Source organism: Camelus bactrianus, chromosome 19 (genome assembly GCF_048773025.1).
Source record: "Camelus bactrianus isolate YW-2024 breed Bactrian camel chromosome 19, ASM4877302v1, whole genome shotgun sequence".
Taxonomy (NCBI): Eukaryota; Metazoa; Chordata; class Mammalia; order Artiodactyla; family Camelidae; genus Camelus; species Camelus bactrianus.
Genome location: NC_133557.1, coordinates 32,624,767 through 32,648,976, shown reverse-complemented (window position 1 = coordinate 32,648,976; position 24,210 = coordinate 32,624,767). Strand labels below are relative to the sequence as shown.

The 24,210-nt window shown below is 63.2% G+C and overlaps 1 protein-coding gene across 9 annotated transcripts; it reads left to right on the top strand.

Annotated features, from left to right (window-relative positions):
* Positions 1-132: 132 nt before the first annotated feature.
* CHRNA4 (cholinergic receptor nicotinic alpha 4 subunit) lies at positions 133-20,714 on the top strand. 9 transcript variants are annotated; one of them, XM_074347646.1, is made up of 9 exons: positions 133-283; positions 378-441; positions 6,035-6,176; positions 10,475-10,626; positions 13,189-13,233; positions 13,336-13,445; positions 16,351-17,722; positions 20,015-20,107; positions 20,367-20,714. In XM_074347646.1, the coding sequence occupies exons 5-9, from the start codon at positions 13,204-13,206 to the stop codon at positions 20,490-20,492; spliced, it is 1,731 nt and encodes a 576-aa protein (XP_074203747.1). In that variant the 5' UTR covers positions 133-283; positions 378-441; positions 6,035-6,176; positions 10,475-10,626; positions 13,189-13,203; the 3' UTR covers positions 20,493-20,714. The 9 variants fall into 9 exon arrangements, 8 of the variants coding, with proteins under 8 accessions (XP_074203747.1, XP_074203745.1, XP_074203748.1 ...); XM_074347645.1 differs by having other exon boundaries at positions 141-283; positions 360-441; XM_074347644.1 differs by having other exon boundaries at positions 133-441.
* Positions 20,715-24,210: the final 3,496 nt, after the last annotated feature.

The window sequence follows — 24,210 nt, the reverse complement described above, 5'->3', positions numbered from 1 at the left end:
GCCTCCCTGAGAACAGGCCAGGGACATGTCAAGTGCTGGAGAGAATGAGCTGGAATGGGGTGCTGGCTCCAGGACAGCCCAGATACTGGCCCTGCCCAGGCACGGGGAGGGAGGCTGAGACAGCCCCCGCCCGCCACCTCTCGAGGGACTGGGAGGAAGAGGAAGGTTGCGGAGAGGGGGCAGAAAGTGGAGGGACCGGAGCCTGCGAGGCAAGCTGGGTTGGCTTAATTCGAGATAACTGGGAACCCACCGCGAATACTCATGAGCCTGCAGCCTTGCCCAGGTAGCGGGGGCCGGGCTGGCGCTGCTGCGTTGGCTCCCGCCTCCTGGGCTTTGGAACTGAAAGGAGCTATTTGCAGACGTGCCTTTGTCAACAGGAAGCAGAGCTGGGTCCCCTGAGCCCTCCCGAGCATTCAGCCCTGGACACATCCTGGGAGGACGGTAGGCTGGGGCAGCACGAGGCTTGACTGACAGGGACATGGGATTCTGGGAAAAGGGGTGTCGAGGAGCTGTGACGCTGTGGAGGGGGCTTGGACGCGGGGTCCGGCGGCCCGGCCCCCTCCTTGGCCGAATGACCCCAGCTGTGTCATCGTGGGAGTGACAGGATAATAGGGCCACCCTAGATGTGGTCACCATTGATCTGGTACAACAGACATTAGAACATGCAGTAAATTGATAAGCACCCCACGCTGCAAATGAGCCCCCTTTCTCCCCGCCTCCCCAGCCCTGAAGAGATGGGCTCAGAGGCCTGGAGGAGCAGCGCTCCTCCCTTCCCCCGCAGGGCGGAGGGCAGACCGCACAGGCACCCGTGCTGGGTCTAAACCAGCTGGTGGTCAGTAAGGGCCGAGGCTTGGAGTCCAGCAGAACCTCCAGGACCTGGTAGAGGTGCATCTCGACCGCCCGGGCGTTCCACGAGGACAGGATCAGCAGCCTCCTCTGTGGGTGTCCTCCAGCCAGCACGGGGAGCGGCGCCCTGGTTTGCTGAGGGCTCCTGAGCTGCAGGCCATGGTGCAGGAGCGGCCTCCCCTGCAGGGTGGAGGACACCGAGCACGCCTGAGGAGGGCCTGCCCCACGCGCTTCCCCAGGAGGGTGCTGATTTGAACATCCAGCCGCTGGCTCAGGGAGCCTCCACTCTCTGGAATCAGCCCTGGGCCTGGGGACTGGAGTGCCTGTCGCAGTGCCCCCTCCCCAGGATGCAGGCAGGCTGTTGGATGTCCAGGTTCTGCCTTCCCTGCCGGGTTCCCTCCTGGGCAGGACAGCTGGCCACAGAGACGGGGCTGGAAGTGGGCAGAGCAGGCCAGGCCCAGGGCCACGGAAGGGGTGAACTCAGCCTGTTTGCTCCTCCCTCAGTGGGGCCAGTTTCTGAGGCACAAGGGCTGATTTCCACCCCCAGGAGGGGCTCCTCCATGCCCTGGAGGTCCCTGGGCAGCGGCCAAGAGTGGTCTGAGCAGGACAGCCTGGATGCCTGCCCAGTGCCTCCTCCGGGATGTCCTGCAGCCACCTGCCTTGAGGGGCTCTAGATCTGGTGGGGGAGATGGACACCCGACCAGAGATTTCAGGCCAGCCTCCCCACATGCACTGCTGTGCTCAAAGAGGGCGGGTCCCATGGTGTCGGGGTTGCCAGCGTCAGGTTGCCCAGATGTGCGGGAACCCAAACAGGAGCAGCAGCTTGGGGCCCTGAGAAGGTACTGGCACTGGCTCAGGGGTGCCTGGCAGGCCGCAGGGTCTCCCGTCCCTGCAGGGGTCAGGTTCAGGGACCCCGAGGGAGGGTGAGGTGACTCGGAGGTGAAGGAGAAAGAGGAGGGCTTTCCAGGAGGGCTCAGCATTCCCCTTGGAAGGTCACTAAGTCCCCCACTGGTACTGCCCTCCGTCCACAGAAGAGCGACTCAGCATGGCCCTGTCCTCCCTCCCTGACCCCTCCTCTGAGGGACGCTGACCCTCTGGTCTCCCAGGCTGGAGCCACATTGATCCTCCAGATGGCCGGAGGGCTCAGGTGGCCAGCTGGCTGGGACAAAGGGCTTTTCTCTGCCCACGGCCTGTCCAGACATAATTCTTCATAAACAGCCTAACGTCTGCCTCTGGGGCGGCTGCCAGAGGGGCCGGCAGGTGTCCAGAGACCTGCTGCTCTGGTCCTGGGTTAGGCCACGGGGGGCGGAGCCCCGTGTAGGGATCCTCAGCCCCCGAATTGGGAGGGATGCCCTGGGACACTCTGCAGGCCCTGGGGCAGGTGGCAGGGCCCACAGGTGGCAAGGAGAAGGCCCTGTGTCTGCACCGCAGCTGGCCTGGCCCCGGGGGCCCTGAACTGGGGCTCTGGCACCTGAGTTGTGACCCCACTTCTAGCTCTCAGCTTTTGGCACAGGACCCTCCCCTGAGAGATAAGCTATTGTCAAGATGTTACTGAGAGTAATTTTAGCAGCAGATGCCAGACACCAGCCAGCCCCGCACCCCCACCCCATGAGCTGGGACAGTTACTACCTCACTTAACAGCTGGGGAAATGGAGGCTCAGAGAGGTGCTGCTGGCAGGGCCACCTAAGCGCCCACATGCTCGCTGGGCCAGCGGAAGGAAGACCTGGGAACAGACGCGAGGGCCAGGGAGCTCACCTCCCCAGCCGCAGAGCGTTTTGCCCTCCTCAGGAGCGTGTTTACAGATAATTAATTGCTGAGCAGAGGTGGGGGGCGGGGCGGAGGCACGTGGAGCTGTGAAAATGGAGGCCGGCCGGAGGCAGATCGATACCTTCTGCAAAGGTGCTGCCTGGTGTCAGAGGACAAAGCCCTGCTGTGGTGGGGTGCTCTTGACCGTTGGGGAGCAGGGCTGAGCCCCAGCCAGACTGGCTCCAGGCGGGGGGCCCTGCACAGCCCTGGCAGGAAGGGCCCTGTCAGCAGCCCTGGCTGTAGACAGCACATTCCTCCAGGCCAGGGCTGTGGGACATCAAGGACGCTGGCCAGGAGGAAAGCTGCTGGGGCAGCAGGCCCTGAGCTTGGCACAGCACAGCTCCGGTTCATGGCTTAAGTCCAGACCTTGGAGGATGAATTGCCAGTGACTTGGGGAGGGCCAGCTCTTTGCTTCCTCTGAGCTACTGTCCACTCTCCCTCCCCCTGCAAGCAAAGCATTTGATGATTTTTAGATCGCGAGGCCTCGTAGCCACCCTCTCCCCCACCCACCCCTCATCGCAGCATCTCTGTGGCTGCCAGCCGGGCAGCAGGGACATCTATGTAAGGGGCCTGGCTGGAAGCATCTGCAAACGGGGAACGACCAGCGCACGTCCCCTTTGGAGAAATGGCCCCAGTTCTCACATTCCTCCTGCACTTGGTGGCTCTCAAAACTTTTGCTAAAAGAAATGGGCAAAGACAGGAACTCAAAGATGGGCTTTCTCCCAAGAGGCCCAGGGAAGGCATTGTCACAGGAGGCTGGAGTGTTGGGGCGGGGGAGCTGTCCGTGGTGCTGAGAGCAGGGAGGCCGCTGGGAGATCTGGGAGGAGGCCAGCCTGGGTAGGTGGCCCAGGAGTCCTCTGGCCCAGGACGATACTTGTTCCCATGTAGTGGTCAGGGTGACCTGAGGACTAGACACAGTGCTTCTCCCTTGGGGCCTCACTGGTACTGTGTGCTGGACCAGGACTCCTGCTGAGGGATTCGATCCCAAGGCCAGGCCAGGATCTTCCTAACAGCCCCAGAGAGAGGGCAGCCTGAGGCAGCCTGGGGCTCGCGGGTGGCGGGGTCCCCTGAGCATGGGGTGGGGGGCCCCACCACAGGACCGGCTGAGAGGGGTGCTTCAGGGGTGGGCATGACCCCCGACCTGAGGGAGGGTAGGGTGGTCCTGCCAGGCCCAGGGAGGCAAGAGCACTAAATTCGCTCCAGCTCCATTCCTGACGGATGATGGGAAAGGATGAGGAGGAAGTGACAGCCTCTGAAACCTCCCCAGGTCCCACCGTCCATGCCCTTGCTGACCCAGCATGGCTGTCACTCCTCCCTCCTAGGCAGCATGTGCCTAAGGCCCAGGGCCAGCCCCAAACATCTGGGCCTCTGAGCCTGAGGGTGTGGGGTTCGGTGGCCGTGTGGGAGGGGTTGACGTCTGCATAACAGGGGCGCCCTCTGGTCAGCCCCCCATGCCCTCCTGCCAGGCACCCGCTCACCATCCATCCACGCACAACAAGCACCAGGCATGCGTGCAAAGCCTAGAGCCTCAGTCATGGACTGCCATTGTCAGCGGGGTAGGGGCAGGCGAGAGGCCCTCAGATGACAGGCACCACGACGACTGGTGGGGAAGAGAGGGGGCACCATCACGGGGCAGAGGTGGGGAAGCGGGAAGCCCACCTGACAGCCCACATGCTGGGGAGTGCTGGGCTTCCAAGTGGCCCGTCTCAGGGGTGCTAAAGGGCCTGCTGTGGCTGAGTCTAGGAGAAACGGACCGACAGGTGGACCTCAGGTGCAAGGCCTTCCGGGTGGGACAGAGGCTTGGGCAGGGAAGGGACGCACCAGCCTCTCCCCTGGGGAGAGGCCTGGCTGAAACACTGGAGGAGGAAGCCCCCCAGGAGTGTGGGGGCACAGGCAGGGCCCCTGTGCCCGGCCAGCTGGGCTCACAGCCCTGCTCCTGGGCTCACGTGGGTCACTGAAGCCCCACTGGGCCCTGGTGCTGAGGAGCCCCCTTGGGTCCCCTCCCAGGCCCACCCTGCTGCCTCTTCCTGGTCTGCCTCCTGACGCCCCCAACCCAGCCTAAGCTCCCACCTTTGATTCAAATCCCCGTTTATGCCGACAACTGGTTACCATGGGAATGTCCTTGGGACAGGGTGGAGGGTGGAGAGGGCAGCAAGGGAGAGGGAGGCCGGTCCTGCTGAGATGAATTTCCGGTTCAGCCAGCGGCCTGGCATTGGCGGGGCTGGGGGCGTGGGGGGTGGGAGGCGGGTGGGGGGGCTTGTGGGGAGGGGTCTCCAAGGAGCCTGTTCCACCTCTCCTCGGCCCCCACCCAAGGTCTCCTCAGAGGACATCAGCCCTGCCACAAAGGCTCCAGGACTCAGCATGGGAACATGGAGGGGCTGCCCCCCAAAGCTGGTCTCCTTTGTGAACTGGGGGTTTTCCTTTCCTCCAAAGCAGCAGTTTCCGGAGCAGCCGGAGGGAGGGGCTTAGTGACCTGGAGTGAGAATCTAATTCAGTGGCTACAGTGATTATTAGGTTCCTGCAAAGAGTATTCTCCAGCCGGGCGCAGGTGGGGAGGGACGACCGTGCAAATTAATTAATCTTGCTGCATTAGCAAATCCACAGGGAAGGCCAAACAAGTCAGGACAGATGTGTGTGAGCGTGTGCGCTGCTGTGTCCGCAGGAGCCTCCAGCGCCCGCGCTAACCCCAGCCTGGCCTCTAGTGCCAGGAGACACGGGGAGGCAGGGCTCTCTGGCTGAACTCTCCTGTGGGAACGGCTGTTGAGAGCCACCTTCTCGACTGTCACTGTATGAGCTGACCAGAGTGCAGGGAAGGGAGGCAGGTGGACCTGGCCTGTGAGCGGCTGCAGGCTCCTGCTGAGAGCCCTGTTCAGACGCTGTCCCAGGGAAATGCCAGCACCCGGCCCAGGCCAGGACCCCAGGGTCCCAGCCCTGCCAGGAGTGGGGGCCTGGCCTGATCCCCTGTATGAGTCCTTGGGCCAACTCAGCTCTCAGTCTAAGGCCTCCTGCCTCGGGCTTGCGTGGAGGGGGGCCTCGGCCAGGGCTGAATAGTCCCTGAGGTGGGGGTGCCAAAGTCTGGGACTTAAGCAAACTCCCCAGGTGATTCCCTGTGCAGGGCTATGAGTGGACATCCATAGTCCCCCGAGGCTGAATTCCTGTGTGCCCCTTCCTCCAGGAAGCCTTCACAGGTTGGCCTCCTCTCTCCTCTTACTCCAGCCTTTAACATTGGCAGGAGGGCCCAGGTTTAACAAGTCCCGAGAGATGAGCCTGGCGGCAGAGGTATGAGGGAGCATCCCCATTTGGAATGTGTGGAGAATGCCACAGGGTGACGGGATTGCCTTATCACAACCAGTGACAACTGTTCACACCTCGTCTTCCTAGCTCCCCAGAGAAGGTAATGCTGACCTCCGCTTCACGGAGACGCTGAGATCCTTGGAGGAAGCTCCAGATGGGACCTGGAATGTGATCGGCCTTTATCACTAGGAGAAGAACGTCAAATCCATCCAGCCGGCCAGCAAGCCAGGTGCCATCCTGCTCAGGGACAGCGCAGAGCAGGGGCCCTCTCATCACGACAGACAGAGAACCCCTCAGGGAGTCACCAGGGCTCATCCCCCTCGCCCGGTCCCTTCCCTGCCAGGGCCCTTGGCAGGTTCTGAACCTCATGTGGCAAGGGCCCTGGGGAAGACAGGCTTTTGCCTGCTGCGTGGGGAGGAGTGGTCCAGGAGAGGCGCGGGGGTCGGGGTTGCCCTCCTCACCCCCCTGCACCCAGTGAGCCGTGGGCGTGGCCTGTTCACCAGCTCATGGTTCAGTCCAACTTTTCAGCTTAGAGGACTTCTGGCTCCTGGTACTTATCTGGCTCAGGGAAAGGGCTTAAGAATGTGAGGAGCTCAGGATCTGGCACCAGGGTAGGGGTGAAAAGAAGGAGGGAGTGAGAGGGGGACTGCCTGCAGAAGTAGGTCACAGACCAGAGCAGGCTCTGTGCCTGTGGGGTGGTCCAAGAGAGGGCCAGGGGCTGGGGCCCTGTGGTCTAGGGGTCTTCCCTAGGGCAGGCCTCCTGGCTCCAGGAAAGGGCAGACTGTAGGGTGGCACCAAAAGGTTAAATCTGTAGAGGCACAGGCCAGGACATGCTCTCCCTGAGTCTAGGGGGGGTCAGGGTGCAGACCCTGAGGCCAGATGGCCCAGCTGGAACCCCGGTACTGAATGCATCACCTTGGCAGGTGGCGTAACCCCTCTGTCCATCCATTTCCTCATTGGGTCCCATGGGTAACAAAAGAGCCCACCTCACAGGGATGCTGTGGGAGCTGCATCCATGTGGCTCAATGGCCTGGGCCAGCATCTTGGACAGGGAGTGACCCACCTTCACTGTTGAGACTGGTCACTGCTCAGGACCAAGCATTTTGAAAGCTCTATTTGTAGGTACCTCTGAGAGTGGACAGAGAGCTCCTGTGAGGAGAGCCCTAGAGGCCTCAGAGCAATTGTGTGTGACGTGTGATGAGCTAGACCTGGGGCCAGAGTGCAGGAGCACTGGAGGAGGGGCAGGGAGATGGGGGAGGGGCAGGGAGATGGGGGCAGGGAGATGGGGGAGATGCAGGGAGATGGGGGAGGGGCAGGGAGATGGGGGAGAGGCAGGGATATGGGGGAGGGGCAGGGAGATGGGGGCAGGGAGATGGGGGAGATGCAGGGAGATGGGGGAGAGGCAGGGAGATGGGGGAGGGGCAGGGAGATGGGGGAGAGGCAGGGAGATGGGGAGAGGCAGGGAGATGGGGGCAGGGAGATGGGGGAGATGCAGGGAGATGGGGGCAGGGAGATGGGGAGGAGAAGGGAGATGGGGGAGAGGCAGGGAGATGGGGAGGGGAAGGGAGATGGGGAGAAGGGAGATGGGAGGGGAAGAGAGATGGAGTGAAGGGAGATGAGGGGGGCAGGGGAGATGGGGAGAGACCAGCTGGGAGGGGCAGGAGCTGGGGAGACAAGGAGGGGCAGGGGCATCGCTGATGGAAGCTGCTGAGGAGGAGATGGCTCCAGCCCCTGCTTCTCTACCCCCGTTCCAGACCCGAAGTCTCCCTTTTGGGCTTGGTCCCCCTGCAGAGCTCCCTGCTGGAGGCGGTGGCGCACAGGGATGGTTGAGAGTGCCACATTCCCGCCGAGTGGCGCCCTGTGAGCACCGCAGACTGTGGTTCCATCCGCACAAAGCTGCCCCTCCCACCCCCTCCTCTGAGCACCTGCTGCTCGGTCAGCGGCTATGTCGACCCACCTGAGGGCGGATCCCCTGCCAGGGCACCAAGCGCGGCTGATACTGTTCAAGACTAGTCCGGAGGCACCGCGGGTCTATCCTCCAGTCACCTGGGCCCGAGGCCTTCCGCAGCCGCCCCTCAGCGGCTGCCCACCGTGCGTGGGATGGGGTCTGCGCTCAGGCTGGCGCAGCCCACCGGCTCGCAGGCAGCGCAGAGGTGGGGGCGGCGGACCACGGCCCAGGCCAGAACTGGAGGCAGCAAGAGGCGGCTTCGCCTGGGGCGGGGGCGTTAGGGTCCTCCCTTGCCCAGGAAAGGTGGGCCGTGGGTCCTAGGCTCCCCTGGACGCTTCCCGGTGGTCCGCCAGGAACAGGCTAATAGCGGGTGGGCTCTGTCCTAAAGGCCTCACTGGAGAAGACCATGAGGGACTGGTGATTTCCAAATTGCAAAGCGGGGTAGGGGTGACGAAGTTCACCAGATCGTTGCAGGCGCCCCTCCCCGCTCCCGGAGTCCCTCGGTGTTCGTCCTCCCTCCCGGAAGGTGGCGGGGCGCGGGGCTGGGGCGGGGGTCAGTGTCTCCGGATCCTCAAACCACTCCGCGCTGGGATCCCCCAGTAGCACGCAGTGATTACGTGGTCCCTGCCCATGGCTCGGGCACGTCCCCAGCCTAGGGAGGTCGAAGGAAACTTTGCCCTGCGCTAGCCAAGCGCAGCCTCCGCGCCCCGTCTCGGCTCGTGGTCCGTCCCCCCTCCTCCTCCCCTCCGGCCCTCGCCCTCCCTCCTGCTCCCTCCTCCTTTCCCTCCTCCCCCTCCTCCTCACTGGCTGGAGGCGGGCAGGTCCGGACGGGGCCGCGCCGCTGAGCCCACAGCCCCTCGCTCCTGGCCCGGCAGCCGCCGCCGCGCCAGGCAGGAGGAGCGGCCGAGCCAGGCCCGGCGGACGGAGCGGCCCACGCGGCCTGGGGGACATGAAGTTGGGTGTGCACGGAGCTCGGGGAGCCCCACGCAGGGGCTCGGCGTAGCCGGGAGCCGTCCGCATGTAGAGCCGGCTCGGTGCGCCATGGAGCTCGGGGGACTGGGGGCGCCGCCGCTGCCACTGCCGCCGCCGCTGCTGCTGCTTCTGGGGGCCTGCCTTCTGCCCGGTGAGTTTCGGGGCACAGAACGGACGCCTTTTTGCCCCGTTCAGGGCGGCCTCAGACCTCTGGAGCCAGAGGAAGGGAGGCTCCTGGCTGCGGTCCCAAGCTGCGGGTGCGCGCAATGGGGCAGCTACGGAGGCTCCCCCAGCCTAGACGCAGACTCCTGGGGCATGGGCTGACCCAGGCAGGGAAGGAATTAACTCACTCGTGAATTCAGGGAGAGGGGTTTGTGTGGATGTGGGGGGATGCTGTTTCAGGAGCTGGACCCAGAAGATCCAACTTGGATGGGGAGTGGTGGGGCCTATCTTGCCCCCACCCCAATTTATCCATTCTGCCAATTTCTCCTGAAGACTCCCCCATGTCTGCTCCCCCCGCCCCTGGTTTGGGGGATCAGCCTCTAGGCCTCTGCCCTTAGCAGGGTCCCACCTGCACCTTTTCTGCTCCCCAGGCTCACTGGGACAGGGGAAGTTCCAGCCTCCCTCCCCCATCCCTATTTAGGGTTAGTGGAGGGAATTTAACCCCCCCGGCTCCCCAGTGAGGAGTGGGCCGCACCTCCTATCAGAGGGACCAGGAAGAACAAGGTGGGACTTGGGGCTGGGAGTGAGGGGTCTTGGGGCTCTGGGACTGACCCCAGGGGTGCTTGTGAACCCCTCCTCAGGTCCTGTCTGCGATTCACAGGTGAGCAAGTTGGAGTTCAGAGGAGCAGGGAAGCTGGGGTTTCCCGTCCCCCTCCTCTAACCCTCTCCATGCAGTGGCCCCAGTGCAGGTGCCCAGGACAGCAGGAAGTCCTCAGACTACAGATTGGCCGATGGGCTGGACTGAGTGAGGGGGGCCTTCCCTAGGTTTACTCCAGACCTGGTCATCAAGGGCAGGCTGTGTGTCTGTCCAGGAACACAGATGCCAGATTCATTGTCAAAGTCTGCACTTAAAATGCCCCTTAGGCATCAAGGCACGGTTCTTCCTTGGTGATCGCTTGGGGTTGCTGCAGCCATAGGGAACAGACTCTCTGTGGCTGGACCCTCACTCCCCTTCCTCCATCTCCCTGCCTGGGCCTGCCCCTGCTACCCTCCATCCCCTTGTGTCCTGTGGTTATCCCCACCTTGTGCTTTGAGGCAATGTTCTCAGCACTCTGCTAGTAGCTGGAGATACAGCCCTTCCCTCCGCAATTACAGTATGATGGGGAGACTTCCAAATCAGCCCTTATCACATCAGTTGTTTGCTTTCATGGTGAGAGGCAGTGTGCTAGGAAGGCTTCTCTGGGGAAGTGACACTTACAAACCCAGGGGGTAGAGGAGAGACTGAGGCTGGAAGTAGGGCCGCATGTGCAAAGGTCCTGAGGTAGGAGGAATGTGTATTGAGGAAGTGGAAGGAGGCCCAGGTGCTGAGCATGGCCTGGCAGGAGGCAAGAGAGGGCAGCCTGGATGGCCACTGTCCCCTGCTCCTGAGCTGCTTGTCCCTGCAGTGAGCAGCCATGTGGAGACCCGGGCCCAAGCGGAGGAACGGCTGCTGAAGAAACTCTTCTCTGGATACAACAAGTGGTCCCGGCCCGTGGCCAACATCTCGGATGTAGTTCTTGTCCACTTCGGCCTGTCCATTGCACAGCTCATTGACGTGGTAGGTGCCGGGGTGGGGTGGGGGCCGCTCTGAGCCTCGGCCATCACACTCAGCGACAGAGGGGAGGGCCAGCCTGAAGGAGCACTTGTGCCTGGGAGGAGGTGGGCCTGGAGGTGGCCTGGGGGCTGGGGGAGCCCCAATGAGCCGCGAGGGCCGCCATCAGCTTTGCACACTGGCCGCGTGTGTCCTGGCCCTGCCTGAGTCCAGCACCCACACTGAGAAAGTCAGGAGGCAAGGCAGGTTCTGTGCCACCCGGCCCCAGGCCCCAGGCCCTGCCCTGTCCTCCCTTCTACGTAGAAAAGCTCAAAGTGCTGGATTTGCAGCATTGGGTCAGGGCTGTCACCTTCAGAAGCAAAGAGCAGAAAACATGTCTGTGGGGCAGTGAGAGGCAGGACTGTGGTGGCTTCTGTGCAAGTTGTGGCACCAGGTGGGGCAGCAGGGACTCTGAGGTGCCCTGGCAGCACCCTGACCCTGGCCTGGTTCAGGAGGTCCCCACTTGCACTGGTCTGGGATGGGGGGGTCCTGTCGAGTGTTGGACAGGTGGTTTGTCGGGGATGTGTTTACCTTCCTGGCTGGGGACCAAGGAGGCTGCTGGGAGGAGGCCAGGAGTCTGGCCTCCAAGTGGCCGTGGCTATGGAGGGGCTGGGGCACCCATGAGGGGGCCCATCCTGTGGGACTGACTGGGTGGTGGCTGCACAGCCTGGGGCAGGGTCCCAGGGGCCTTGGGGACTGGGCTCCTGCCTGGTGGGGAGAGCTGGTTGGGGGCTGGGCTCATGCGCCACAGAGGAGGTCGGAGGCCGGCTCAGCTTCGGGTGGGGTTTCCGCAATAGGATCCAGGGCAGGAGCTGGAACTTGTAGATATCTCCAAATGCCCACCCATTCCCTGCCAGAACCCCAGCCCCTGCGGGTTCAGCGAGCGGGGAGTTTTGGAGTCTGGAGGCCCTGGTTCCAAGCTAGTGCTGGACATGCTAGGTGACCCTTGGGGCCCTGGTCTTCTCACCTATAAAATGGGATGTGTGACAGCTCCATCCTGAGCTGGCAACTTCTGAGGGGCTTTGGGAGGTGGGAGGGGCTGTAGCCATTTTCACATGGACAGAAAGGGCCAGGCGTGGGCCCCATTAGCAGAGAGACCTGGTCAGGCACCCGGTCCTGGCCTGTGCCCTCAGGCCTCCTGGAATCAGGCCTCAGATGCTTCCTGTAGAAGACTCCTGGCTGGAGTGCAGCCAGAAGGGAACACAGGGTGGCAGGGGCCCCAAGCCGCTGCATTTGCAAACACCGATCCCCGAGGCGGCTGCGGCTCAGTGTTCCGGGTCACCTGCCTCACGGCCTGGCCTCCTGCCTCAGCTCCCGGGGCTGTCCCATCCCCCACCCCCACAGGGCTGCGTCTCCCCAGTTTGCCCAGGAGGGACTGAGCCTGGAGCACTGCAGCTCTGAGACATCTGAGGTCCCCACCAAGGCCGTGTGGCAGCGCTGGGCCAGACGGGAGCCACTTCCAGGCTGTGCTGTCTGCAGCCAAGCTGGCCAAGGATATGCCTGCTCACATGTGTGCCGGCCGTTTGCAGAAGGGGGTGCCTCCCATCTAGGCTGCTTTCTGTCCGCTAAGGTATTTGCTGCAGGTCCAGCGGCGAGCGCTTGTGTGAGTTCACGCCTGCAGGGGAGGCTGGGATCCCCAGTGCTCTGGGGCCCTGGGCTGATGTTTCATGTGCCTGAACATACCAGAGGGCACTTCACACGGGTGCCTTGGGGAACAGCTGCACAGGACGGGCTGACATTCGGGGAAGGAGGCCAGGCCCTGCCACCTTGAAGCTTGTTCTGAGCCTGGGGGCGGGAGATGGGCAGGGCAGGGCAGGCTGCCCCCAGAGGGAAGGGCAGGGCCGTGGTGGTGCGGGCCACTCTGCAGGGCTGCACAGCCTGGGTCGTTGGACGTCGTGTCTGGGCCCTGCTCAGGTCACACAGATCCTCAGCATCCTCTGGGTGGCCTATCTCAGATGGCCCCGAGGGAGAGCAGGACCAAGGGCAGTGGTCCCCGCCTGACCTGGCTGACTAGGGGCAGGAGGGAGAGGCTCCCAGGCCTGTGCCTTTGGGCGCAAGCCCCCACCCCCAACCCTAGTCTAGGTGCTGGGCACTTTTCTTGCTTGACCATCCTTGGGTTCCTTGGCCTAAGCAGTCCTCTGATGGCCTGTGTGTCCCTGGTCTGGGGTGGATGAGGGAAAAGCCTGGACCATTGGAGAGTGGGAGGAGCTTTGTGCAGGCGGGGCTCACAGCACCTGCCCCTAGTTGGGAGGGAGTGCTGCAGGTGGGCAGGGCAGCACTATTGCCTGGGAAGTGCTCGCTTTCCTTCTGGAAAGGTTTCAGGGGGCCTTGTCCTCACAGTCCCAAGTCCCCTCAGGACCTGCCATCCTGGGCTTGCTTGTCTCCAGAGACGAGGCCCTCACTCCTTCCCAAGGTCGTCCACTCCCCACATTCAGCCGTGGCCTGTCCTTGTGGGTGTGGAAACTTGGCCAGAGATGTGCCCCATCTGTCCCCAGGGGATCACCACCTCCCTTCTCCTTCGTGTCCTAGGATGAGAAGAACCAGATGATGACAACGAACGTGTGGGTAAAGCAGGTGAGTGAGGGGGCCCCACGCCCTGCCCCCTCCCCTCCCCTCCCCTCCCCCCCCCACTCCTACCCCTCCCCATCACTGCCCGGGCTCTCCTCCCTCCCCCAGGAGTGGCATGACTATAAGCTGCGCTGGGACCCTGCTGACTATGAGAACGTGACCTCCATCCGCATCCCCTCTGAGCTCATCTGGAGGCCGGACATCGTCCTGTACAACAAGTGAGCTGGGGGCCTTAGGGAGTGCGGGCGGCCGGTGCCAGCCTCCCGTAGGGCAGGTCCACCACGGCCGGTGTAAGCAAGAGGCCGGCGGCATGTTTGGGCCCTGCCTTGAGCCAAGGCTGAGGTCAGGCTCCAGAGGAGGAAGAGGGAGCAAAGGAAGGTGTTGTGGGCAGGGGTGGCCCATCGGCAGGCACACTAGGGAGGAGACGGGGCTCAAGGGCAGCATGGACGCCTGGGGCTCCGTCCCGGCCCAGGCCAGCCCGGGGCCTCCATCGCTCTCCGGGGAGAAGGGATCTGAGCCCCTCCCTGGCTGACTGCAGGCCCCACAGATGCTGCCCTTCGGGCTGGAGTTGGTTTCGGCATCACTGCCTGGCTGGCGAGAGTGGCCCCGTGCACACACCCCTCACTGAGTCCTGGAACACAGGTCGGGAGGTGCAGGTGCTCCAGAAAGGAGAGGGAGCCCCCAGAATGGCTGCCCATCCTGGCGCACTGCCCCCAGTCCTTCTGCTGCCCTTCCACTGCTGCTTGCACCCTCCCTGCACAGACGTCACCAGAAGTCCCCAAACCCCGGCTCATCACACTCAGCAAACAGCCTCTGTCTGGGCCGTGCGTGCGTCCCCAGCTCCGGGGAAGCCGAGCTGAAATCTGGTTGTCTAGGGGATGTTTCTGCACTGGGGAGCCAGGTTTTCATGGGCATGGCCTTAGCAGACGGTGGGCTCCCCTGGCTGGCACCCTTGACCTTGTCCTTTCCCGGGACCCTCATGGGGTCCCTGACCTCAGGGCCGCCTGACGTCCTCCCGTGTCCCTGTGTCTCTGCTGTGTCATCGCTGGGACAGCTCCTCTGAGCTGAATCCACTCCGGCAGATTCAGGCCGGCCCAGGCCGTGGCGGCTTGCACCGCACGTACAAATAAAGCAAATGGAAGCCCTTGGTTCCCTCCGGTCCCAGCCATCTGCCCACAGCCCGCTGCCCCCACCAAGACCCTGCAAAGCCCTGCACAAAGCCCCTCTCAGGCCCCCGGGGTCAGACCTGACCTACAAAACGCTGCTGTTTGATTAAGAACGATTGGGCTCCTTCCCAACTTAATTGATTCCAGCCATGGCAGCGGGAAGGACGGCCGTGTGCGAGGGGGACGGTTTGTGGGGCAGCACGAAGGTGCGAAGGGGGCCCAGCTCAGTGAGTGGAAGGTGGGGGGGCTCTCCATGCTCCCTCTGCAGGCCGCCTGGGCTGACCCTGAGCCCTGGAGTCCTCCAGTTCCCCCTGCCCCGTCCCCCTGGGGTTCACACGCAGCTCCGCCAGCTCCCCATGCCCCAGGACCTAGCGGCCTGGGCTAAGTCAAGGCCGGAGGCCATGCTGTCCACTGGGGTGCTCCCCTATGCTGGCCCCTCAGGCTGGGGGTCTCACGTGGATGGGCGTCTCTGGAGCAGGAACCTGGGCTGCTAGGGACCGGGTCCTCCTCTCCTGCCCGTGCTGGCCACAGCTCCACGTGGTAGGTCTGGAACAGGCTCACAGTCGGGCCGTTCCATCCTGACGTCCACACCTGGGCTTTCCGGGGGCACAGCCCTGCTGGGAGTGGGATGTGGGACCAGGCAGTGTGGAGAGGTGCTTTGTCTCCGCTGGCATGGTAGAAGCAGCTGCGGGAAGAGGGGTGAGGACTGATGCGGCGGTGACAACGTCCCTCGGGGAGAGCTGCTCCTTCCTGGGGCTCTGCCGGGCGGTTGGCTTCCTAGTACAGAGCCAAAGGCCAGCTCCGGGCCCTTCTGAGGACCTTATGGGGCCAGATGCACCCTCAGCACATGTCGTGGAGACAAAGAAGCGTGATGACCAGCGTCCAGTGCCTCAGTCCTGGGACCAGCTGTCTGCGAGGATGTCCTGTGGGGACGAGAATAGGTCTCCAGGCCACGTTTCAGAGCCGAAGCTGGCAGGGGGATGGCTGTCGCCTCCGTGTGTCTGTGGGCACCATGCCCAGAGTGGACAGCTCAGTCTTTATGGGGAAACTGAGGCTGACAGAGTGCCCCTCCCTGCCCCCCAAGGTCCAGGTTACACCCACTCAGGACCCAGACTGGGGGCCAGGCGCATCCAGTGCAAAGGAGAGAGTGGCCCCCTTCTGGAGCAAACGGGACTCTTGGGGAGCTGCATGCGGATGTCCCCGTGTCCCCACGGGATGGCTGCCTCCCCTCTCATTGTGCTGTGGCCCTCCCCTCTGTGGACATCTTTGGTGAAGAAAACTGAGGTGGATGGCACTGTCAGGGAGGCCCAGCACCAGGACTGTGGGCTGGGTGTTCTGCCCGCAGGAGGAGGGCCGGGGACAGCACCCCTCACCCTGCCGCCCACCCCGGCCTGTGGACAAGGCCCCCGGGCTGAGGGGGAGGCAGGAGGGCTGACGGCCTGGAATGTGATGGGTGGTGTCCATGTCCCACTCAGGAGGCCTGGCCTGGTCTTTGCCTCGTCGGGCCCCATAGTTCTCACCTGTGCAGGAAGGGGGGTCCTTCCTGCCTCAGTTTCAGGGAAGGGTCAGTGGGGGAAGGCGCTGTGTGCTCAGCATCACTGGCACGCCCGGTCTGGGGCAGGAGAAGGTGGCCAGACAGGTCTCACTCCAACTTTGGCCCAGCCCGGAGTGACCGCAGGGGATGAGGCATTCTGAGTGCTGCCCAGGGGCCACTTGTGCATCTGGAGCCCTCGACATGGCTGCTTCAGCCCAGATGACCACTGTCAAGCGTGGGTGTCGGGTAGGGTGTGGATGGCGGAGACAGTCCCCACTGTGTGTCGGCCCCGGGGCAGGGGTGAAAGCCGTGGTGGGCCGCGGGCCCAGCCCAGCCCCACCCCACCCCCGGCAGAGCCACCGGGAGGCAGGGGTGCACGTGTGGCGGGCGGGGATGTCTCACCATGCTCTCTCTCCTACCCAGCGCGGACGGGGACTTCGCTGTCACCCACCTGACCAAGGCCCACCTCTTCCACGACGGGCGGGTGCAGTGGGCGCCACCCGCCATCTACAAAAGCTCCTGCAGCATCGACGTCACCTTCTTCCCCTTCGACCAGCAGAACTGCAAGATGAAGTTCGGCTCCTGGTCGTACGACAAGGCCAAGATCGACCTGGTGCAGACGGAGCAGATGGTGGACCTGAAGGACTACTGGGAGAGCGGCGAGTGGGCCATCGTCAACGCTGCCGGCACCTACAACACCAAGAAGTACGACTGCTGCGCGGAGGTCTACGCGGACGTGACCTACTACTTCGTCATCCGCCGCCTGCCGCTCTTCTACACCGTCAACCTCATCATCCCCTGCCTGCTCATCTCCTGCCTCACCGTGCTCGTCTTCTACCTGCCGTCCGAGTGTGGTGAGAAGATCACACTCTGCATCTCCGTGCTGCTCTCGCTCACCGTCTTCCTGCTGCTCATCACCGAGATCATCCCATCCACCTCGCTGGTCATCCCGCTCATCGGCGAGTACCTGCTCTTCACCATGATCTTCGTCACGCTCTCCATCGTCATCACGGTCTTCGTGCTCAACGTGCACCACCGCTCCCCGCGCACGCACACCATGCCCCCCTGGGTCCGCCGCATCTTCCTGGACGTCGTGCCGCGCCTGCTTCTCATGAAGCGGCCGTCCGTGGTCAAGGACAACTGCCGGCGGCTCATTGAGTCCATGCACAAGGCGGCCAGCGCCCCACGCTTCTGGCCGGAGCCCCAGGGGCAGGCCCACCCCGAGAGCAGGGGCCCCTCCCCCTCCCCGTCTTGCGGCCCAGACCAGCCAGTCAAGCCCCAGCCGGCCTGCCAGTCGCCCTCAGACCAGGTCCCCACTCTGCAGCCTTCAGAGGCTGGGACAGCCAGCCCCTGCCCTTCACCTCAGCCCTGCCGCCCACCCACCAGCACCCGGGCCCCAGGGCTCATCAAGGCCAGGTCCCTGAGCGTCCAGCACATGTCCAGACCCAGTGAAGCAGCGGAGGGTGGCGTACGGTGCCGGTCTCGGAGCATCCAGTACTGTGTTCCCCGAGAGGATGCCGTCTCCCGGGGCGACCGCCTGGTGGACAGCTCCCCCACCTCTGTGACAAAGGCCCCCTCAAAGACCCCCTCATCCAAGCTCCTGCCCCCAGACCAGGACTCCCCCTGCAAATGCAAGTGCAGGAAGGAGCCGGCGGGGACCCCAAAAGCCACACTCAAGGCCCCCAGCACTAGAGTGCCGCCCCCGCCCCCACCCCTGTCGCCAGCCCTGATGCGGGCGGTTGAGGGTGTCCAGTACATCGCAGACCACCTGAAGGCAGAAGATACGGACTTCTCGGTAAGTTCCTGGCACAGCTGTGTTGGAAGGGCCCCCAATGCCCTGTCCACTCCAGAGGAGGGAGTGGCTGGGAAAATCCCAGAAGCCGGGTCCCAGACCCGGCCGCTCAACTTGGGGGCCCTGGGTTCCCTGCTCTCTCCTCCCTGAGCCTCTGATGCCTGCTGGGGATCCCTGCAGTGCCCAGTGGCTGGCAGAGAGCAGAGTGCCTCTCAGGGTGTTCCCTTTGGGCTTCAGGGCGCAGGGAAGCTGCAGGCGGGGGTGGGGGCCTCCAGCTCCATCTGTACCTGGTGAGCACCTCCCTCTGACCTTGCTGAGTGCCCTGCCCCGTGGGCCCCTGGGGAGGGACTTGGAGGTGTCTGGAGTTGGGGTGAGAGGAGATGGCATGGGATTGAGCAGCCTCTGTGGCTCAGCGGGAGGAGAGGCGGGTTCAAGCCTGGGACCTGTCCCTCTGGCCAGCACCCCCCACCCCTCCGAACCAAGCTGGGGAGAGGGAGTGTGGGATCCAGGTGGGCGTGCAATGGGGGTGCTCAGATGTGGCCTAGGCTCCAAGACCCCGAGGCCCAGGCTCTGCCAGCCACGTCTCGGGGTGCCTGCGAGGGTGAGGCAGGCTGATGGCTGAGCCTCAGTTCAGGGCACAGCCGGCGGAGGGGGAGGGCAGGGCAGCACTCAGGCGGGCGGGGTGGGCACTGGTCAGTCTACGTGGTCAGTGCTGGCTGCTCAGCCTGCGCATCGGTCGTGGTGCACCAACCTCGCCCCACGTCTGCCTCCTCCTGCCCTGTGACACGGTCCCCTGGTGGGTGTGACACTGCTGTCACTTCCCCCACCCTGGTCCCTTTGCCGCCTCGGAGACCGGCCCGTGAATGCTTACTGGGCCCGGTGATCCCGGGGACTGTGTGTCCTGTGGCTGAGCTCCCCATCAGTAAGCTGGTCTCCCAGTGGCCCCCTGAAGCCCAGGGGGTTCCTGGAAGCTTCCACCTGGAGACTCGGGCTCTGGGGCTGCTTTACTGCCAGCTCAGAAACCAGGGGAGCTTGGACTCTGACATGCGGGCCTCGGGGGCTGCTGAGCAGAGACGACACCTTTGCGGTGCCACCAGGATACTGGAGGAGCCAGTGGTCCTCAGCACAGGGCGGGGTCCTCGCCCCCAGACCCCTCCACCCACACGGTGGCCCGGCAGTCACGACCTGGTTCTGGTTCCTCGTGTTGTTGCCGGGCTCCAGGGAGCGATGCGGACTTCACAAGAGCCCACCTGGGATCAGGACGGCGCAGCTTTGTCTGCGAGCCACTCATCCTCAGAGGGGAGGTTTGAAAGGCAGAGCCGAGGAGACGCCGCGGGGCTGCTTCCTGGAACAGAGGGTCCCGGCGCTCGCTCCCTTATAAGTGACCCTGTTTGCTCTCATCTTGAGAACAAACACGGCCCTTTCAGCTTTGGCTTAAAACTGTCACGATGCCTCTGATTACTTTAAAAAATCAGGGCAGAAAACAGCAGCGAACAGTCCTCTCCCTCGATGCCCCTAAAATGGGAGAGCTGGGCCTGCCAGTCCCCAGGCCAGTCTGACTCATCAGTGTCCGGCTGGCCTAAGCCAGGGGGCTGTGTCCTTTCTGGTCACTCAAGTGCCGACAGCTGTCCACCCAGGATCCACCTGTGGCCTGGCCAAGCCACCTTGACCTCCCTAAGCCTTTGTCCTGGGGCACCCCAGGACCCGCTGTGTAGACACGTAACAGTGTCCAGCACCATCCTGGACCCCAGTGTCCCCATCTGTAGGCAGGACAGTGCGGCCACCTTCCTCATTGGGTCCAAGGGAGCAACTGCAGGTAACACGGTCATTGTGTTTCACGTGTGCTCCCAGCGCCCCTCCCCACCCTGGCCTCGGTGCCGGCTCCCACTGCAGCCCGGGGGCCCCTCCCTTGCCCCTCTGAGGACCCTCCCCCGGCAGCTCCAGCTCAGAACCTGCTCCCAGCACAGGGCTGTGTGGCTCTCACGTGTGACCCTTACCCTCGAGGGGCTTTAGGGGCAGAGCTGAAAGACCCCACTAAGCCATGAGGGGCCTCGGGCCACATGAGCAGCTGGCCCGAGCGCTGCCCCTGCAGCAGTGGGGCAAGTAGGGGGCAGTCAGGCCTCAGCTGTCTCTTGCCAGACGCTGTCCACCCCGGAGCCTGTGCTGGGGCTCTTGTGAGAGGTCAGGCCTGTTACCCAGGATGTACCTGCACAGCCAGGGGATGTGGGCGCCCTTGTCACCTGCCCCATCTGCAGGTGGGGGTGTGCTCATGGTCTCCACGGTGTCCGGCTCTAGCAAACCCAGAGTGCATCTCACCATGAAACAGCCTGGTGTTCCTCCAGAGGCACTCCCATGGCTACCTCCCTGGAGCTGACACCTGTCAGGCAGGTGAGGTCAAGTGGGGCCATGATGCCGGAACCCTGTCTCCCATGGTGGCCCTGCTGCCCGCCCCCTATGGAGGGTGTTGACTCCTGCAGCCCAGAGTGTTTCTGACTTCATCTGGACACATCATTTCTCTGTGCCCCCTCCCCACCCATCAGCTCGCACAGGTGTGCCTGCAACCCTGGTAACCTTGGTGGCAAGGATAGAAGCAGGTTCTAGAAGCTTCTCACTGCAGCCTGGAGTGACTGGGTGTGTCTCTCCACAGGTGAAGGAGGATTGGAAGTACGTGGCCATGGTCATCGACCGCATCTTCCTCTGGGTGTTCGTCATCGTCTGTCTGCTGGGGACTGCTGGCCTCTTCCTGCCGCCCTGGCTGGCCGGCATGATCTAGGGGCTGGAGGCCGGGCGTGGCCCAGGCACATGCAGGACACGGGCAGTGTCTGCGGACAGCTCACTGGGGCTGTGCCTGCCTCTCTGTGGGATTCCCTGAGATGTGGTCTCCTGTGGGATGGTCTTGGAAGGAGCTGCCTCCGGGGGACCTGCCCCAGGTGGGAAAGGGCCTACGAGGCAGTGTCACTGCTTGTCTTATTAAAGTTTACCTGGAGCATGGCAACACGATGGCCTTCTGCCCAGGACCTGCGTCTGACTGTCCTCGGCAAATGTCCCAGCAGCCCCGACTGTCCCAGGACCACGACCGTGGCCCCCCTCACCCTCCAGACCCCAGGCACTGAGCCAGGCCTAGCTGCCCTCCCTCCTGGGCGTGGGGCACCGCCTGGGTCCTGCTCTTTCCGACTCCAGAGACAAATCAGCAAATATGTGAATCTTATTTTCCAGGGGTGGGTCCAAGCACAGGTTTGATCTTGGTTGGTTCTGGGTAAATTAGTGAGAACCCAGATCTTGTGCCCGGGGGGCCTTGGGGAATGGACTCGTTAGCCCTGGTCCCACTCGGAGGGACTTGGTGGCAGGTCTCCCGTGGGTGAGGGATCCTTGGCCCCTGGAGCCCAGACACCTGCCTTATAGCGGTACTGGGGGTCTCAGGCAAACACTTTGCAGGGGCCTGCTGATGCCCCCAGATCCTCTGTGGGCCCTGGTAGCTTGTGGGGGACCCAGAGACATGTCCAGAACTGGGTCTCCCTTGGTACCTCCCATGGGTTCCCCTCTGCTCACAGCCCGGGGACCCCTCTGGGCACCGAAGTAGGAAGGACTTCCCTGACACAGTGGCCACGGGGATCCTGGGGATCCCCAAGGACAGCTTGCCTGGGCCGACTTGGGAGCCCCCTGGAGTGTGGTCCCTGGGAGTGGGGGTACCCTCCACAGGCCTCCTGGCCTCAGACTTGTCCTCCCAGGGACAGCACAGGCTGAGCACCGGGGGCACCCACAGCGTCGCCTGTGATCCTGAGAGAACACTGGCCCTGAGGTGGTGTGGGGGTGGTCTGTGCCGCTCCACCCCTGCTCTCCCGATTCTTTGGAACCTTCAGGCTCCAGGCGCGAGGCGGCGGTGGGGCAGGAAAATGTGGCCCCTCCCCCAGGAGCAACATCTGGGTGGAGAGAGTGCCCCCACTCCATGCCCCTCAAGGAATCACTCCTCTTATGATGGTCAAACTCCCACCTCTCCAGACCCATGGGTCAGGGGTGTGGCTGGCAGGTTGGAGCCCAGCCTGGGGGTCCTCGGTCTTCCTGCCAAGACAGTGCCTGGGAGAATTGAATGAATAATTGAGTGACGCTCAGCCCAGCACGGACCAAATGCCTAACTGAACGGTGCTGCAGATGTCCAGCCAGACGGCAATGCTGGTTGGAGGAGACGGGCTAGGGGGCTGCAGTCCTCACCCCATAGACTGTGACGGCTGGACTGGCCCCATCTGTTGAGCTGTGATCAGCACCTGCCTCCTGGGGGCCATCTGGGGCCCCAATCACAGGATGCTGGGGACAGCCCAGGAGGGCAGTTCACCAGGACCCAGCGACTGGGCGGTAGCGGGACACTGGGCCCCCGAGGACTCAGCTGGGACGCAGATTCCAGATGTAAGCACCTCAATCCTGCTTACGTAAGCAGGTCCAGTGCCAGCTGTGGGGCAGCTGTGGGGGCCTGGGGGGGGCCCAGCTCAGATGTGGGGCAGCTGTGGGGGGCCTGGGGGGCCCAGCTCAGACGTGGGACAGCTGTGGGGTGGCCTGGGGGGCCCAGCTCAGATGTGGGGCAGCTGTGAGGGGGACTGGGGGGGCCAGCTCAGATGTGGGGCAGCTGTGGGGGGGCCTGGGGGGCCCAGCTCAGACGTGGGGCAGCTGTGAGGGGGACTGGGGGGGCCAGCTCAGATGTGGGGCAGCTGTGAGGGGGACTGGGGGGGCCAGCTCAGACGTGGGGCAGCTGTAGGGGGGCCTGGGGGGCCCAGCTCAGATACTCTTCTGGATCCGGAGAGACTGGGAGCCCAGAACTTCCCCTTTCTTGTTTTCATTTTTCTTTTTTTAAGAGTCAGAAACAAGTCAGAAAACCCCCCAGCGCACAGAGCACTGATATTCTCACCACATTAACCACGAGCACTGTTTTGGGATATTTGCTTCCAGGGGTCTTCTGATTGAGGTAAAATTCACTGATGACAGAATGCCTGGTGTCAGGCCCTCAGACCAGTGAGTTTCACTAAGTTTGACCCCTGGGTCCCCGCCCCCCAGAGCCAGCAGCCCTGCCAGCCCGTGCTCCGATGTCCCCCCAGAGGTGGGCGCCGCCCGGCTCTGACCCTGGTGTGAATGGAAGCCCTGTGGCCCTGCCGATCCTGGGCGCGGTGTGGTGCAGACCCACCGTGACCTTGTCTCCATCTGTAGATGCCGTCTGTCGCCCTTGGCTGCCACGCCGCGTTCTGTCCTGAATAAACTAAACCACGTCCGTCTGTTGCCTGTGCTGGCCTCTGTCCGGTCACTCTGACCCGAGCCACTGCACGCAGGTCTCAGTGGGCCTTCCTGTTTCTCTGTGTTGACCATGTTTCATTTCTGCTCCTTGTGGTGCCTCGACCTCTGGGGGGCCTTCCAGACTCCCTTACTCTCATGCCAAGCCCTCATTTCCTGTCCTGATCACCCAGGGCCAGGTGCCAGGCAGCGAGGAGCAGCTCCTGCACCCCAAGGCCTCCTGGAATGACCCCCCCACTAGCCAGTCCCGGGCTGCCCCCAACTCAGCCCTGCCTTTCCTCAGGAACCCCAGTAGAGGCTCTGGCCTGGGCCCCCCGTCACTGCCTCCGCCCCCCGCCCCGGCCCTGCAGAGAACTGAGCATCATTCCCCCTTTCTGCAGAAAACACCCCCTCCTTTCTAAGAGGATCCTGGGTGCCGTGTGCCCGGCCTTCTCAGACTTCTGGGGCCTCAGATCCCATTCCCACCGCGTCTGTTTCAGAAGCAGTTCTGCCGGGTGTAAAATTTGAGCTCTTCCCCTCAACACTGGGGTCATGTCCTCCCATCCTCTGATGTCGAGGGTCTTGTTCTTCTGTGGACAAGGTTTTAAAGAATCTCCCCATTGACTTTGCTCGTTTCGCATCAGTGACTCTAAGGGTTCGTTTTAAAAACCGGTCCCACCTGGCCCTCTGAGCCCTTCAGTCGGAGATGTTAAATCTTTCTCTAAGTCTCTGACCTTGGAAAAGCTCTCATTTCAACATTCTGACCCCTCTGTCGACTGTTTCTGTCTGCTCGGAGCCCCTTGTTCGAAGGCAAGGCTTCCGTTTCTATGTTTAGCCTTCCCCGAGCCTCCGGGGGCTTCTCCTACCTTATCCGACAGCCTGGCGGAGGCTGAGCCCGTGAGCACTGAGCCTGCCTCCTTGACCCGCTCCTGTTTTCCCGCCGTGTCTCCTCCCACCTGTCCATTTCGGCTTCGTGTTCTCACCCTCCATCCTTCCTCCGTGAGGATACTGTGATTTTTAAGTTAATGGACCAAAGGAGCCTGCACCCTCCTCCCTCTCTTGCGTCCTGTTGTGCCGGGCGTCTGTCTCATTTTCCCCTTGTTGACTCATCTCCCAACACCAGGATGTGCTGTGCGTGTGGATGTGTGGGGCCGTGTGTGCACACACAGGGAGATGCACGCGTGTGTGTGCATGTGAGGAGAAATTCGGGAGGGACGTTTACTGTCCTGTAAGGGCTT